Source organism: Plectropomus leopardus, chromosome 2 (assembly GCF_026936395.1).
Source record: "Plectropomus leopardus strain MGB_pleo_1.0 chromosome 2, ASM2693639v1, whole genome shotgun sequence".
NCBI lineage: Eukaryota > Metazoa > Chordata > Actinopteri > Perciformes > Serranidae > Plectropomus > Plectropomus leopardus.
The window spans coordinates 36,955,664-36,973,649 of record NC_142177.1 but is presented as its reverse complement, the minus strand read 5'-3'; the positions used below and the strand labels follow the sequence as shown (position 1 = coordinate 36,973,649).

Genomic DNA, 17,986 nt, shown 5'->3' with positions numbered 1-17,986 from the left:
AGAAATTGCAGATTTTCTACTTCAGAATTAGTTTTTAGAAAGAGAGGAGGATTAATAGAAAATAATTTTTAAAAATAGGGAAAATGTCCGGAAAACTATATTTATACGTATAATTATTTTATATTTCAAATAATATTACAAGGGAAAAAATACATACATATTTTACTTTCAATACTTTTTTCTTTTTTTTTCTTTCTTTTTTTCTATCTTCGGGTCATTTTCTTATAATTCTTTGCTACTTTGTTTCAAAGGGATAAAATAAAGCTGACACGTTTCAAACGGCACCAGAGTAAGGTTTTACACCAGCCCAAATGAAACGCAAAAAGAGGGGACACCCACATTTTTTTCCCAACACATCAAAATTAATTAGGTGTGAAAGCTGATTCAGATTAATAAGGGAGCCACAATCCACCTATCATCTCCTTACTAAAAACCCAACTAAAAGATGCAGAAAGGATTATTTATAGTTTTGTTTTGACTTTACATTTCTACCTGGCGCTCTTGATATGCTTAAGTTTCTTGGATGCTTCCCCAGTGTCCTCATTTACACATGACACTGTTGCAATGAATTATGGGCTATTCACTCTGAAAAGTCTACAAGGTTGCAGACTCACTAAAAATCCTCGGGGACGTCTCCAGAAGTTCATGCCAGAGCCCTTAAGCACTTGCTGATACTGCAGTGAGACAGTCTTAAGCCTTCATGGACTCTTGTTGCTGTCAGTCCACACACTGTTAGCAAATCGCAGAGCTTTTCCATTTTTCCTGCTCACCTTCACCATCACTGCATCTCCTGCTGCTACCAGGCGTCCTGCAGAGGAGGCGATGGGAGAACAGGAGCTGGTATGAGGAGTGGTGAGTGACAGTGGAGGCTTTGGCACAGCTGGGATAATCCAGATATTGCCGTATGAATAAGCAGCACGATAAAAACTGCAGCAGCTTCTCAAAGTTTTCTGTTGCTGTTTTCAATTAAATTACTTTTTGCTTTGTTTCACCTAAAATGACATGCCTTTCTTGCCCCCTTTTAGACTAAGTTCATTTTCTACCTGAGAAGCTGCACACCAGAACACCAGAATCCACTTCATATTTGACACAAGTGTCATACATAACTATGACAAAATGCTTAAAACATCCTGTTTTTCTGAAAAGGGACTTGCTGAATTAAGCAAATCTAGACTTGTGAAGCGGTTCATATTCTTTTCCTCTTACACGAGTGAATTGCTTTGCAAGTCATTGCAACACATTCACATTCCATATTATTTTAGTTATTATAGTTATTTTTTATTAGTTTTTATTTGTATTAGTTTTATTTTTGTTTTCAATTGTTTAATTAGTAATAAGTTTAATTTTATTTAGTTTCTAGAGTTTGCTTGTTTCAGTTTAGATTTTATTGTTTAAAATGTTTTAGTTTTCTTTTTATTAATTTCAGTGTGAGTTTCATTTGTTTGTTGGTTTTTTATAATATAGGTGGTATCTGATAGGGGCAAGTCTGAATAGCTTCACAATAGGTATTAAATACAAACACAGCACTTTGTAAAAGCAACTGACTCACAGACAAGTCAACACGTTCTCATCCCAATTTGTCACATGTTGCCGCTTTGAAATGGACTTCCACGTCTACATATTACGCTCTAGGTATTCTTTTGTGCCTGCTATTTTGTTCTGGGATGCCACTACCATGATAGAAACACAAGCACATGGTGGGATGATGATGCACGTGGTTATGTTTAGACAACACAAGCACATGGCAACCAACACCGGGACGTGAACAAAAGCACATGCTGGTACGGATGGTTAGGGAAAAATATATATAAAACATCATATTCAGACAGGAATCGAACACCAAACTCTTGCATAAAAGTTCCAAACTTGATGGTTCGATTGATTTTGTTTCTTCTTCTCTTTTTTTTTTTAAGTTTCTTTATGTCCATTATTGTTGTTGCTTTCTGTTATCCAATCCAACATCACTGCTTTGATGACTTTGTAAAAAAAAAAAGTTGTGGAAAAAAACCCATTACTGTCAAACGGGGAGCAAACACCGGACTGATGAAAATCTACCCCCTCCCTCCCTCCCACCCACCCACCCTAAAGAGACCTTTGTGCTCCTTATATCATGTCGTTGTCGGCAGCGTTTCAACCTGATGTTGTCCAGGGATGCATCATGCAGACGTTCATAGATGGCTTTTGGCATCAGGATCTTACACCTAAAACACTTAAAAAACGGCAGAATTTGATGACTTTGGAATGAAAACAGGCTGGTCTTTTACAATGGCAGCCCAGGGGGATTTTTTTGCTGCAGTATTACAAGTAGCCATTGGGAAAAATTGGCTGCAAGGCTGAGTGGCGTTCCTAGTTTGGACATACTTAATTTCCCCCCATCATACTGCTAAAATATAAAACAGGAACTAAGACAGAGTGTTGGAAGGAAAAAGAGAAAAAAAGAGAAGATTTGGAGACAAAAAAATGTGGATAAGGAGAGCTGGCAGAGTAATTGGTGGTGTTTTTAAAGTACCCTTGAACTGCTCCCTGTAACTTTATTTCCTCCTTTAAATCCGTCTACCAAACTGGAAAATGTCACACTAGAAAAGTGAGGTGCAGCAGGAGGCGCTTCAGTGAGAGTCTGTCAAGGCGGCTGAGTGTTAAAGCACAACTCTTTCCTACAGTATTTGGTGTCCGTGTTTTACTGAGGTGAAGCACGCTGTTGTTTGGAATTGTAATTTCCCCCGTGGAGAAAAATGATTTATGTCTCAATTTGCATGTGCACCATCTGAGGGCCTCCTGCTAGTTCATCCAATTTTAGCGTGTGAATTTGTCTTTCTGTCTTTTTGCATGCAAGTCACGCTAGCACTCGTGTGTGTGTGTGTGTGTGTGTGTGTGTGTGTGTGTGTGTGTGCGAGTGTGTGATGTCTTCAATGTCGGTCTGCGCATGTGCATGCAAGTCATGCCTTTGCCTCTGTGTGTGTGTGTGTGTGTGTGTGTCTGCCTAGTGTGACCTGCCTCGCTGTCACGCAATTGCTTTGTGCATGTGTATGTGTGAGAGAGAGAGAGACCTTAATACGGGCTGATCAGTTTGGTCGCCAGAGAGTCTGGACGTCTGCCAGAGAGAGACGGAGGGAGAAACAGTGAGTGATGTGGGGAGGAAGATTGAAAGAGAGCAGGAGAGATACCGTGAGAGAAAAGGGGAGATAGAGGTAGAGAGGAGCACAGAGGGAGGTAAAAGAGCGATGGACGTAGAGGCAGAGAGTATTCCATCTGGACAGACAGAATAAAGCTTCATACTTGGTCGTTTTTAGCTGCTGACTGTCAAACAAAATGAATCCCTCCTCTCTCCAGCTCCCCATCTCATTTTCTTCCTCCATCGTTCTTATTATTGTGTTTTCCCTTCTCCTCTCCTGTGTCTTTTTTCTTCCTTACCCTCTCATCTGAGGATTGCAGGTTATTGAGGTTTAGGGGAGTTTTTAGGAAATGTAGCCATTGGTCAGCCTACCTGTTCAGAGAGCTGATGCTGTGTACTTGCTATTAACAAGATTTTTCACACAAATAACAACAACAATGTTGGAAAATTAAGGGAAAACAAAACCAAAACAGCTTGTCTGTGCTGCTGCTTTTTTACCGTCATGCAATAAGTTCACGACATATTGTCTCATATTGTTAAATACTGATGTTCATTGGCCCGCTATGTCAAACATGATGGTACCCATAGTATCTTTTCAAAATAAATGTCCCTTTTCACAGGGGATGTATGGATTCTGCTTTTTAAAATGAACTCACAACAAAGGTAAACACCTTGTTTTTAGGTTTACTTCCTGGGATCTAGGTAAAAAAAGCATGTGGTTAGGTTTCAGAAAAAAACGTAATGGTTCTGCTTAAAATAATTACGTTTGTCCCAAATGTTACATATACAAATACATTTAACTTGGTTTAACAACATTATTCCACTAGCTCTCCGTGTTCACTTTTTTTGCCTCCACATCTTTTATTTCTTTTCCCATCCACTACTATTTCTTAGATCATATTTTATATTTTAGTATGTTGCAGCCTTGCAGCCAATTTTTCCCAATGGCCACTTGTTGTTCTGCAGCGAAAAAAAATCCCCATGGGTTGCCCTTGTAAAAGACCAGCCTGTTCTCATTTCGAGGTCGTCAAATACCGCTGCTTTTACAGTGCTTTTGGCTTAAGAACCAGACAAACAAATAAATAAATAAAAACATTTACAAACAAATAATGGAGTTAAACTATTTTATTGACAGCTGGAATAGAATAACAATACACCAAATTGTGCATTTACTCAACAATATAACAGTTTGCCAAAGAATCTGCAAATATACTTGTGTTTTAAATGACAGTGCGGTGAATAAAAACTAAAGTCACACCACTTTGTCACTCTTCTGATAACATTCAGGTCCTCAAGGCAGCAATACATGAGCAACAAATGGAGAGCAATGCCGATGGGCATTTGCTGCTTAACGCCTTTCTAACATTAGTTTATGCTTTGAATATTTGTTGACGTTTACCTTCTGCGGCGCTAATGTCGCCAATGCCAGTGTGCCGACAGCCCAAAAGCCCAATTGGTCCAAAAATTGCTCTATTGGATAAAAAGCCAGTTTCTCTGACAGCTCGTTATCCCAAATACAACCAGCCATTGCTCCAAAGTCAGGTTTCTCAGGAAAATACACATTTCCTGCAGTTAGTTTCAGTTTTCCATTTGATCCTGTGTTTTTACCGATCCTTCTCAGTGTTTCTTAAGCTGCGCTTGAACCACCGAACCAGGTGTTTTTAGAGGCCCTTTGCAGCGTTCACTAGCATTTATTAAATGAATTTACTAGAGGGTGTTGTTTCCAACTCGTTGTTTCTAAGAACCCTTTGTGGTGTTTACCAGTGGCGCTTAAACCATCAACCTCAGGTGTCTTTACTGATCCTTCTCGGCATTTCTCAGTCACATTCAAGCCACTGAAACCTGCATGATTTTCATTGACTTATCCCTGCTTTTACAGCAGCTTTTGTGCCACCAGCTGTGGCTGTTTGAAGCCAAAACATCTTTTCCAACCATAGCCAAATGGTTTTTGTGCCTAAAACAATCCACAGGTTTACCACAGCGTTATTGAGAAGTTTAATGCTTCTATGTCTCCGCTACAAAATAATGTACAAAGGTAACATACCAGAGAAGTACAATCTGCAGTAATTTTTTGAAGACTGGTGTGTCTAACTGCAGGCACTGTGTATTTTTTTGGAGAAACAGGACTTTGAAGTAATGGCCATTTGTTTTTGAGATAACAGGCTGTCGGAGATATGGGAACAATGGAGCTGCAGAATTTTGGGCCATCGAATAATGGGCAGTCTCCTCAACAGGTCGGATGAAAAGCATTGAGAACTTAAAAATAACTATATTTGTAACTGGAAGTTTGAGATCCTTAAATGGCTCTGTGATCGAGTCACTTCAATGAAGCTCCTCAGTGTCGGACATTAAAAGGGTGAGTCTGTGTAACCTGAGGGGTGTGTAGCTGAGGAATATGCTTGGAAAACTTTCCCTGAATGAATTATTTTCTCTGAGGAAAAAGTTGTTCTTCCATCAGCATTGCTTCCAAAAGTTGCCCATATCACATGTTCCTGACAGCATGAGAAGGCCTGTGAAACTGACTCATCAAGTATCCCAAAACCAAAACATCACCTTCTTATAGGAAGTATTTTAGGGGCCTCAGGAAGGTTTAGAGGTGAGAGTTTATGGCTGTAAATGCTGTAGATAAAATGACTTTGTGTCATGAACCAGTTTTGGAGAAGTAAAAGAATTATTTGTTTAGAAGATCTGGCGTTGAAGCTAGTGCTGGCGTGAATGCTTCAAAGCTTTGATCATTGAAATCAATTTCCAAATCAGTATTAAAATGTTCAGTTTTTCTACACGATTGCCCAAAATCCCAAATAGCCCATAAATTAAAAAACAGTAATCCAACATAATTCATGATGCTTTAACATTTATTGTTAGTTATTCTCAGACGACGACATTTAAACTTAAAGATAGACCTAGTTTTGTGATACACAAGCAACATGTTGAAAAAGCCAAATGCCTGGAAAAGTTTTAAATTTTACCAAGAGGACCCCCCAAAAGTCCAGTGCCAGATATGCCAAAGCAAACTTGGATATCACAAACCTTGCAAAGTATTCTTTTTTTCTACCTGTCATGGCTAATGTTACTTAAACCTGCATGCTGACAAAGAGGCTAAGTATCTTGTTATTTTAGGTGCAACAACTGGATACTGATGTTTGTTCAAGAAATGTCCACATGTTTGTCAAAGCAGCCCGTTGTTATTCCCAACTCGTCAAATACCACTGCTTGGTCAGTGATTTCGGCGTCAGACACCAATGCAAAAGGGTAGCTTTCATCGCAGCCAGTAACAACGTAATATAAGACGTTGGAAAGTCCCTATAGGACGGGCTGAGCGGTGGTGGTCTGGTCCAACAAACCCGCGACTTTCACTCAGGAGATAGCTGTTCCTTTCCAGTAAGAGTCTTAACCAAAACCTTTTTTTTTCTAAACCTAACCCCTTGCTTTTACTGCGCAAGGAAATAAATGTAAATATGAGGTGTTTTACCGCAAGTTTTTGAAAAGGACTGCATGCATCTACCGAGCAGAAACTGTACATTCCTGTGAAAACAAGTGTATTTTGAAGAGACACAATGTATTTAACCCTTTGAAATTTGAGCAAATTGGCCAGATTTCTGTCATAACGTGCAGAAGGCAATAAGCAACAAAAGAAGAAATGACCCAAAAAATAGCAAGAAACAAGTTAAAATACAAGAAAATTATTAATTATATTTATTATTAATTATAATTTTTCACATAAACAAGGAAAAGAAAGTAAAAAAAAAGCTGCCTGGCTTTTTTCCTTTTTCCCTAGTCTTTAATAAAACAATTTTCTAAATCGACAAATTTCTTACAATTTGTGGCACATTTCTTACTAAATTGCTAATTGCTGTTTTTCCCATGTTTTTGAAGGAAATCACACCATAATTCAAAGGCTTAAATACTTGTGAAAGCTCACTCCAGGTTTCAGATTAACAGGCATAAACCGATACATCATCCCAGAACATCATCAACAGATGCAGGAAAACACCTAGCGCATTATATGTCGACATGAAAGTCCACTGACCAAGCTGCAAAATTTGACAAGTTGGGATGAGAATGTGTTGCTCAAAGCTTGATGCCCCAAGTATTCAGAGTTGGGACCCCGATGAGTTGACACCAATGTGAATAATGTGACTGAAATGAGATTGTAGAGAAAGATGAGAGGTTATTTAACCAGGATTGATGTTGAGAAACACAAATTACAAAGACTTGATGGCACTTTGACTCACACTGGGTTCGCCCAACCTAAAAACGTATGCGCTCGTCGTAATGCGGGACGCTTTGAATGAAAGGATCTATCAGATGGCATGTGGGGTAACGCTTTTATGAGGGCTGGGTTGAGGAAGGCCTCTAAGGGAAACGTTTGGGAACTGCAGCACAGCAGACTAGAGGAGATGTATTGCTTTTGGGATCCGCCAGCCACCGTTTCGTAACAGCCGCAGAGGAGCTGCATCCACCCTTTCATCCTCCCACTCCTCCACCTCTTCCCCCCAGAGATAACATGATATGATATGTGTCTAGAAATGTACACACTGTCACTCTAAAAGAAAAGGACACAAAATAGCGCTTGCTTTCTTTCTAATCAGTAAAACCCATGTACTTAAGAGGAAAAAGATATGGACAATTTAAGCTCAGGTAACAGAAGGGTTGTTTAAAGAACTTCAGAGAGACCCAGATTCTCTTTCAGGTTGATCTTCTGCATAAACAGACCAAAATGTCACTGTGCAAATATTCCTGGTTTCCAAATATGCCATCCACAAACAGAATGATCAAAAAGGTAAACTTTTGCATTTTGCATCCATGCGCACTAAAATGTTTTTAAGTTAGGACGCTAATGTGAATAACATACATGAAATAAGTAAGTGGAAGCGTAACAGGATCCAAATTATTAAGAATTTACCCTAAAAAAAACATCAGCACCGCCCACCATGCGTCAAAACTGAAAATCCAACACATTCTCATTCCCAGTCATCACATACTGCCACTTTGCAGTGAACTTCCATGTCTGCATATTACGCTTTAGGTGTTCTTCTGTGTCTGCTGTTTACGTTTGGGGATGCCGTTATCGTGATGTCAACAAAAGCACATGGTGGGATGATGCTGCACATGGTTACCTTTACTCAACATAAGTACATGGCAGCCAACACCGAGATGTCAACAAAAGCACGTTGGCATGAATGGTTAGGATTAGACAATGACCTTCATGCTTCTTATATTACGTCGTTACCAGCAGTGTTTCAACCTGACGCCGTCCAGCGGCGTATCATATGGACTCGACAGGTTCTGTCTGGCCACGTCTTCAACTGATACTCCAGTGGCATATCATATCGGGTGGCATCCAGCCCTCTGGCCGTTTGGCTGTCCGGGGGTGTATAACAACACCACAAACCGTTCTATCTGGCTGTTCCCAGCTGACGCGGTCCAGTGGCGTATCATGTGGACACAAAAGGTGGCTTTTGGCGTGTGGATCTTGTATCGAAAGAACTGCAAAAGCGATGCTATTTGACAACTTCGGAATGACAGCGGGCTGATGATTCTTGGGCAAAGGGCCCTTATGGGGCCATACAGGTGAGAGGTGCTGATGGAAAAGGTCTGGTTTTGCAGAATATCAACCTAAAAGGCCATTAGGGTGGAAAAGGACCCCATCAGGAATCAAATACAATTTTTACAGATGGTACAGATGGCTAGCGAATATTCTTTTGTTTTATCATTTTACTCTACTCAATTGAAACCACAAAGTACCATTATGTGCATCCAAACATCAATAAAGAAACAACAGTGTAAGTTTTCTTAAGTTTAGAAAATAAGTCTTGTTAAGAAACAGGTCAATATGTTTGAATATCTACTCTGCAAAAATGCTTTTTTTGCTCAGTATCTTCAATTAAGCCCACACCAAGGAGTGGGGAGAATACACAAATAGCCTGTTGAAATATCAGTATATCAGAAATTCATTAACAACAAAGATAGTCATTTCCATACAGTAGATGACACTTAAATCACTTTAAGTAATGGGTTGAAATGGTGACACTGTAAAACTTTTTTTGCGTCGTTTTGATTACTTCATGTGACAATTCTTAGTCCTTAGCCCTGACAAAATGTATATCGGTGTGTTTAAGGCCTCTACTTACATTACAATTGATAGTAAATAACATCCATGTGGCAGACACAATCAAAATGTGGGTGAATGAAGAAAAAAACTAACATTTTTGGTGCTGAATGTCAACTATAACATCTATTAGCTCATTTGTTTGCCTTCAGAGTTACAAAATGTCACAAACAGATTCAGACGGGTGAACGAGAAGCTTCCGATGAGCAAAAATACACAATCAGTTTTTAATAAACAAACATTAATTACTCTTAATCCTGCCGGCCATGTGGGCATGTATTTCATCTCTCTCCTAAACAATTACAGAAGAACGTTTTCTTGCACAGTTGTAGCCATCATAGAAAACCCATCATTCACTGCATGCACGCCATACTGCTTTGCAATGCTCAAGAGGAACATTTTTAGCTCTCAAATGCTACAATAAAGGATCAGCTCTTAGGTAACTTTTAATGCTTTATGAAACGTCTGTGGCACAGGCAGCTGCTACAGGTTGGATGTAGACAGACGGGGAACTTCTATGATGGTTACCGCTGTAACTTTACATTTCTAGCTGTCTTTGTGATCGGTCCTAACTAAATCTAAATCAATATCATGCAATTAGTTTCTTTTTCTTTGACAAAGAATCATTCTTTACACCAGAATGCACTCTGTTTATGAGTCGCTGATAGAAAATTTGAGTGTGTAAACTTTCCTCATTCGTTGGTCCTTATTTGGGAAATCAGCCCTCGGTATAGGTTGAAATTTTGGCACAAAAGAACACTGACAAAAACACATTCCTTGGGTCACAATAAGAGGAGTTAATTGATTTTGAATATATTTATAGATATATATTTTATTTTTACAACCTCCTTTTTAAAAACAGTCCCTTTTTGTTCCAAGCAGTCCTTGTTATGATTAGATTAAACTCCATTCATGTTATTTTAGGTTGTGAAAAATGATCCCGCATTTTTCAAATCAGGAATTTTAACATAACACTGGGTATTATAATTCAGCTCCTTCTGAATTTGACATAGATTTCTCAGAGATTTCGTGACACTCACCCTGGAATAAGTTATGAAAAAAAATATGAATGCCCGGGGTTAAAATGGCACAACTTAACAAGTGATTTTTTTTCCTGCATTCAGATTCCTCAAGCTATTATTAAGATGTTTTAGGTCATAAAAGTTCTGGTGCCTCACGTTTTCTCTCTTGGACAGCAGGTCATTATAGAGTGGCGCAGGAATGAGTCCTAAAACGTGAAAATGAATGAGCATATTTGCATTTCCAGTTTCCTTGTGTCAAAGTCAAGGGGTTTTTGGCTCAATGCCTAAAAACAGATCTATGATCCACACAAGGTTAAGAGATTTTCACATTTTGTTGTACGACATAAAGTACGTCAGTAAATACCCAACTCTAACGAGTGAACAAATGAGACTGTAGAGGTTGTCTGGGACATTAAAGGTAGACAATGTAGATTTGTCAGCAACTGTCAACACCATAAAATGGATGTAATCACTGTGATGTTAACAACTGGTTTGTGGATTCCCGTTTTGGAGTCAGGAGTGACCATATTTGGGTGAGAGGAGCAAGGAGTGGAACTGACTAATACCTCTTTTCCACCGAAATTAGTGCATGCAGGCAGGTTTTTTTAAACATGCATAAATCCACTAAAAATAAGCTATAGTCTGCATTGCCAGTAGAGCAGAGCTGTGTACATGGCTCTGCAGCAGCCTTTCTCTCTGTTTGGGGGTTGATTTGTTGAGTCTGTTCGATGTCACAGACAGATCGGGGAACAGGTAAAGAGACAGCAGCATGGATGGAGGTCTTTGAAAACTTTATGGTGGTTTCGTCTCATTATTTATCTCTTGCTTAAGTCTCTCTTTCAGACTTGGTGAAGACTAATTTGGATCGAACAGTAAGAGAGACGAACAGTAATCAGTGTTGGTGCGTCATCCCATCTCACCAGTTAAGGAGACGAAATTAGCATTTTATGTTTTCACCAATGCTGACTGAAGCTAGAGGCGATAAATACCCATGGCTGTCATTTGACCTGAATGTGAATGCCAACTGAATGAGGATTTAGGATTTCTGACGAGGGAACCAGGCGACGCTCACTCCCGGGTTGGCCTACAGAGAGCGTCATCCCTGCACCACTCAATGACTTTTACATGTTTTAGAATCACAAATTTTTCTAAAAACATACATTACAAGAAATTGTCTCGTGGGACATTACACTTGATAAATCTGACTGCAGTGGAAATCACCGGCTAAGATCGCCATTTTCCACAGTTTTCACTTTGCAACGAAAAACTGCAACGACTGGATGTTGTTTGATTATTGCTTTACAGAATGTAGCTGATTTGTTTGGAAATAAATACAGTATTAATATCCCTGCAACACTGCTACTGGCAAAAACAGAGGCCACTTTTGCAAGTTTTTTCTCTTCAGAGTAAAATTACTCCAAATCCTGGTTTAATTAAAATATTAGTTGATTAGTATAAGAGAAATTGGTTCTGAAATCTTGCTTGAAAGTTTAAAAAAACAAAAAAGTTGGTTTTTTTTCTATTATTTCGATAATTGTGAACGAAAATGAAATTCAGTAAACTTTGAATCTGAATTAAATTGCTACATATGTATGTTTTCCTCAGTTAACATACTGTAATTCAGTTCTCTGCTTTCTGTGTAGCGTATAGCTCATGCTTAGTCTTATCAAGTAATCTGCTAATTTATTAGAAGTTTTAATCAGTCATGCGGATGCTACCAGCTAATGCTACAATCTTACGGTAACTAGCGACGATATCCCTTCACTCCCTTTTAAGATTAATCAACTAAATCCTTATAGATTAACTTTGGCTCACTCCAAAAGACACTAACAACCATAATATTTACACATAAAAAAGAATCATAAAGTGCCCAAATGAAATACTTTTGTTTTTCAATAAACTATAAATTTCTCTACAGTGTGCACATTGTGTTCCCTTTAAATTCATCCTATTTTTGTGTCCTTTTTTTTTTTTTTTTCTAAATCTGTGAAACCTTACGTCAGTCCAGATAGATCCTTTGTTTGGGTGATGCAAAGTACATTTCATGCTTCCTTCCTCTCTCTTTCCCTTTCCTCCCTCTCTTCCTCTCTCCATGCTGAGTCGTAGCATGGCTAATCACCAGGTGCCGCGGCCGTCTGTGGATTAGGGCTGTAATTTAGAATAAAAGGGACGCTTCTCTGCACAGCCTGAATACCGCTGTCAGATGTTGTGAGTGGTCGTTTCTGTTCCTGCCTCCGCAATAGCAAATGCCGCAAGGTAATTGAAGAAGAGGAAGGAGAAGACACTTGCTGGTAGAAATTGGCACAGTAGAAACTGTTATTAGACAACTGTTTGCCAAAGCTTTTTTTTAAAAAAAGAGGAGGAATCTCAAAAATCTACTTCTAGACTATTAGAAGAAGAGCATTCTGAACTACAATTAAACTGGGATATACAGCGAGATATCTGCCCGACGCTGTCAGCCAGGCGACCATCCTCAATGCTTCTGGAAACATTTTGTTTTAGCATCATGTGCCAGTGCTACAACACAGGTACAATATCTCCAACCTGCACTCGATGTGGTCTGCACAGCCCAGTTACCAGAAGAAAATATTGGCATTGCACATTTCTGGAAAACAAGGATATGTTACGCGTGTATGTTTCTGAAGGGACATAGTATATCAGCTGACCCTGTTATCGGGAGCTGGAGGGAATGGTGGATAGTATGACACATAGGCAAAACAACTGCCTAGCTGCAGACCACTGTTTGACAAAATAAAAACATTGTTTGAGAACTGGTCATCACTGTGTTTTCAGCAGCCTTTTAGCAACCAAACAAGGCTATTTGCATTTACTGCCAAGATGGCGCCATAATAAGCGATTGGTTTTTACGGAGCCTTATCTTGGCTACAATAGGTTGTTGTTGTTTAACAAATCATCGCCACGTTTCATGCCAAGATGCTGCGACAAAAAGTTTTTCTTATAACAAGTCATCGCTGCGTTTGCTGCTGAGTTATTGCCACGAAATGCGGTTGTTTTTTACAGAGAGAAAAGGGGTTGGGTTTTACTGAGTCGTAACTGCCTTTCTTGCCAAGATAGTGCCACAAAAAGCGTTTTTACCAAGACTTAGTGTGTTTTCTGCCAAGATAGCACCCCCCAAAAAAACCCCGCAAAAACTGTTCTTTTTTACTGTCATCACTGCATTTCCTGCCAAGAAAGTGCCATAAAAAGCATTTGTTCTTTAAAGATTCATTGCTGCATTTCCTGCCGAAAAAATGCAGTGAAAAGTAGTTGGTTTTTACAGTCACCGCTGCCTCTCTTGCCAAGATTATGCAACAAAAGTGTTTTTTTTTTTTAACCAAGTCATCGCTGTGTTCTCTACACCAAAAAGCGATTGGTTTTTTACTGAGACGTCTCTGCATTTGCTGCTAAGATAATGCCCCCCATAACAGTTATTTTAAGCCAAAAGGTGATCATTTATTAATCCACCTAGTGGGGTTTGGGCCTAAACCTAACCAAACGTTAACCACAATATAAAGAAATGTTAGGAAACAACGCTTCAATGTTTCTGCTACATAATAACATACAGATGTAACCTGTCCGAGGTTTGCAGAAATCTACAATGCCAAACATTTATGCTGGTGACTGGGTTTGCCTGCACGACCAGGTGGATGTAAAAATTTTGAACAACACAGAACTTAACCAAATGACGATATAACACCCTTAACACTTCCGACCCCATTCACGGCTGGCTGTTTCATGCCAGCTGCATCTACATTGTATCCTGATGAAGTTGAACCACATTGCATTTTTAAGTCACGTGCATCTATGGATCTAAGACATTTTTGCATGCATAAAATTTAGTTTGGCCATGGCATAGATATCAATATCTGCCATTTTCCCCACTTTGGTTATGTATGCACCAGAAAGGCTTCTGGTTGATACACATCAAAGACTTTTACATTTTCCCCCCATCTGGCAAAGCAGATGTACCTCCTGAGGTGTTTCAGGCAATCAGATTTCAAATTGTTCACGGTGTGCCTTGGGTGAATTTAATCTCTATTTGATCGATTTGCTACAGATTCATGCAACAGCCAGGTAAAATGGGGACTTGGATCGCTTTTTCTAAAAACCCACGAGGCTGCATGTTTCCATTCCTTCCAAACACAACACTAGCTGATTCATCTGATTGGCACCTTCCACAAGAAATGACAAAATAATCACTGAAATCAGCTAATGTGGCGATTGACTGTAATGAAAATGTACAGATTCTTGGGTCATATATGATCTCTGGGAGCCCAGAACCTGCTGGTTTTGTCTTTAAATAACCTTAAAGGTTAAGTCCAGTATTTTTTAACCTGGCACCTATTTCCACATGTTTTTTTGTCCAAGTGACAAATGGCAACAACAACTTTTGAAACTGGTCCGATGCTGAGTGAGACAGCTGCAGTCAGCAGCACCAACACAGGCTGTAATGTAACCACTTGGGGTATGTTTGCACCGTTGTACTTACATCCATTAAAAGTGCTTGAATTATAAATATTGCAAATATGTATTAACGACAGAGATGAGACGCTTCGGTGTCAGCGTGAGTTTTTCAGGAACGTTTAACAGTGTGGTGGTGAATGTTTGCTGCTGCTGCAGCTGTGTAGCTCGTGCTAACCAGGCAGATGTTGAACTGACCGTTTGGAGAGCAGCTTTTGGGGATGGCTGTAACAGAAAATCTGCTGATCTGCTGAGAAGTTGGGACAGACCACCTGCGAACAAAGGACCGAATGCAGGTAACATTTGACTAGGTACAGAGTACCGATACCCAGACCACGTCCGGAGAGGTTATGTTGTACCTAGGTGCGGAGAACCTGAGGGACAAAACAACATTTCTTAACATTTCCCAAAACACTACATTTCCAAAACCAAAACTACATTCAAAAAAACAAAATTATTTTGTTTTCTGAAATGTTCTCGTGTTTTGGGTGATATTGTAGTGTTTTCTAAAATGTTGATGTGTTTTCTGAACTGTTGTTTTGTTTTCTGAAATGTTGTGTTTTGACCCTCAGGGCCACCATAGCTATGGCATATTCACTGTCGAAGCTTCCCCACTTTGTATTTGGCAAAGTGGATTAGCTATAAGCAGTCCAATCGACAGTGCAAACATGCCCCGAGTGGTGAAATTACTGCAGCAGTCTCTCAGTACTGGAGGGACTTACAAAACTGTTGTTCCCATAAATCACTGATACACAAAAACATGTGTAAATAGGGTCCAGGTAGAAAATAATGAATTCCCCTTCAATCCACCCAGAATACCTGCAGGTAAATGTAATGAAGTAACTGGTGGGACAGCAGGACTCTGGTTCCCCAAGACCAAGTACTGATGTAGATCTTTCCAGACGATGAAAGGGACTTCCATTAATGCCTCCACTAATGTACACGAAGTACCGAATTAACTGAACACTGAAGGGCCAACTGTGCGACACAAAAACCAAAAACAGCTCAAGTCAGTGTTTGAAACCAACATATCTTGGTTGGATAAAACAAATAAGTTATATATAGCTATTTAGCTATATAAATAATCATTTTTAAAAGCCCTCTGTAGTCCTGCTGCGCACAGATCAAATCACCTACAGTCTGCTGTCCCCAGGCTGGTGTCTCAAACAGTCTGAGGGCAGTCTCACTCTCTCCGGACTCGTGGACGGACAGATAACACTCAGGAGCCGTACAGCCCCTTAATGAGGACGCAGAAAGACAACAAGCAGTCCTGGGAATGAGAATCGAATGTAGGCGGTGAAGGCGCGTAGCTGAAGCGAAGCTGAGCCCGCAGTGAGTCGTGGTCCCAATAGGATGTGATCAATGTCGGCAACCGAGGAGGACTCCTTTGAAGTATCCTCATTAAGTAGGTTTTTGTTTTCTCATCAAAGAGATCTTTTCCTGTGAGTCTAAAGGGGCGCTCGGTTGCAACAACAAAAGAAATGTGCTTCCCGTGAGTCTCAGGAAACAGTCTGATACAATATCAAAAGAATTATTTCCAATGAGTGCCAAAATGACCTACGAGTTCAAGAAGTCATTTCCCAATCAGGAGAGTGGTTCAGTCCCAGGTGTGGTTGGACCTGTCAAAGTGCCCTTGAGTAAGATACTTAACACCTACCTGCTCCAGGGGCAGGACCACCCGGCTGACCCGGGCGCCGGGCTACAGCATGTATAAAAACGCGTCCAAGGATTTGATTGAGACAGCAGTGGAGTCGCAACAATAAAACTTTACATTTTTCTTGAGTCTTAGGATCGCTCACAGCAGGGCCCGATGGTGCTCTCCAGGGACATCTGGGAGGAGTGGCGGATGAGTGGCGCCATCGTTGGGTCCACCATGGAGGAGGTAGGGAAGAGCTTGTACCAGCCAATCACCATTGTGCTGAGGTCCAGCTCTTCCAATAGGATTCGAGCTACTCCCATGAAGCATTTGCGGTCCATCCGTCCGTAGTTGCCCCAAACGATCACCTACAGAAGAGGATGACAAGATAGAAGAAGTCCAAATGATACCTGAACTGTAACACCATACCAAGATATATGTAGAAACTAAGAGTATTTTCTTCATTAATTACTTCAGGGAAACATAATTTCTGTCTGTATTGCATTCACTGACAAGCGTCTTTTTTTTCCAATTTCCCAATAAGATGCCGGATGGCCCCCGAATCCCCACAGGAGTCGGAGATAAGCTCCGAATGTCCCAAAATGCTTTAAATGTCCTAAAATACTAGAAAAACATTCTAAAATCCTAGAAATGTACTAAAATATAGGGAATGTCATGAAATCCCAGAAACGCCCTAAATCAAAGAAATGTCCTAAAATTCCAGAAATATCCTAAAATCCTAGAAACATCATAACATCCTTACATTGTAACATTTTTACAGTAACCATATCAACACAAAGTAGAGCTGAGGCTGATGAGACTGTCATGGGATTGACTGGTTTTGGTCATAAACTGAAGATAGAGGAATATTTTGAAAATCAATCAATGTTCTACCTTACAGTTTTATTCCAACCTAATATTCAGACTATATTGTCAGAAATATCACTTGATCTTGAATAAAAGGTATCAATTAGATAAAATCTGTCTGCAGGTAATGTTCTCAGTCTGCCCGGTGATTTAGTCCCCAAATTTGCCTTCCGGGGCCCTTGAATCCTGCACATAAAGCATCCTGAGGGTAATGGAGGACCAAAGAGATGAACTGACAAAGTGATAAGGTTAAGAGGATGGGGTTAATTAGCATTAATCCAGGTGGTTTGGAAATCTGTTCGGAGGCAACACTTTGTGTTGACAGTTTCTCTGTTACAGCAGCAGCGGGCTGAGGTTTCAATTAAAGCAAATGAAGAGGGATCGTGTGCGTGGAGGGGGACATGATAGTGGTCTGTGCTCAGAGACCTGTGTGTGTTCGTGCATTAGGTGTCCTCTGTCCCCTGACATCCTGATAACATCAGGGCTCATTTTAAACAGCCTCACATCTTGTCAAATGGTGGACAAAATAATCAATATCCGTCTGTGCGTGTGTTCGCTCATGGTGAAGTCTTGTGTGGCTGAGCGTGGCAGCATACCAATTTATTTGGATTGTGTGTGTGTGTGTGTGTGTGTGTGTGTGTGTGTGCGATTTCCACAGAGACTCAGAGGCCAAATCCGCTCCAATCTATTCCCTCCATCTTTAAAGAAGGAGAATCTATATGTCTTTCTGTCTGCACTCAATCAGCTCTCCAAACAAGGTCCTGACCTCAAACACT

The 17,986-nt window shown here is 40.1% G+C and overlaps 1 protein-coding gene across 2 annotated transcripts in view; it reads right to left on the bottom strand.

Moving 5' to 3' along the window:
• Nucleotides 1-4,222: 4,222 nt before the first annotated feature.
• Nucleotides 4,223-17,986, bottom strand: part of rims4 (regulating synaptic membrane exocytosis 4) — a 68,864-nt gene continuing 55,100 nt past the window's right edge. For both annotated transcript variants that reach the window (XM_088070078.1, XM_042510162.2), the window contains one exon: nt 4,223-16,711. In XM_088070078.1, coding sequence (XP_087926204.1) covers nt 16,493-16,711 — 219 coding nt within the window. In that variant the 3' untranslated portion in view covers nt 4,223-16,492. The remainder of the gene's footprint in view (nt 16,712-17,986) is intronic.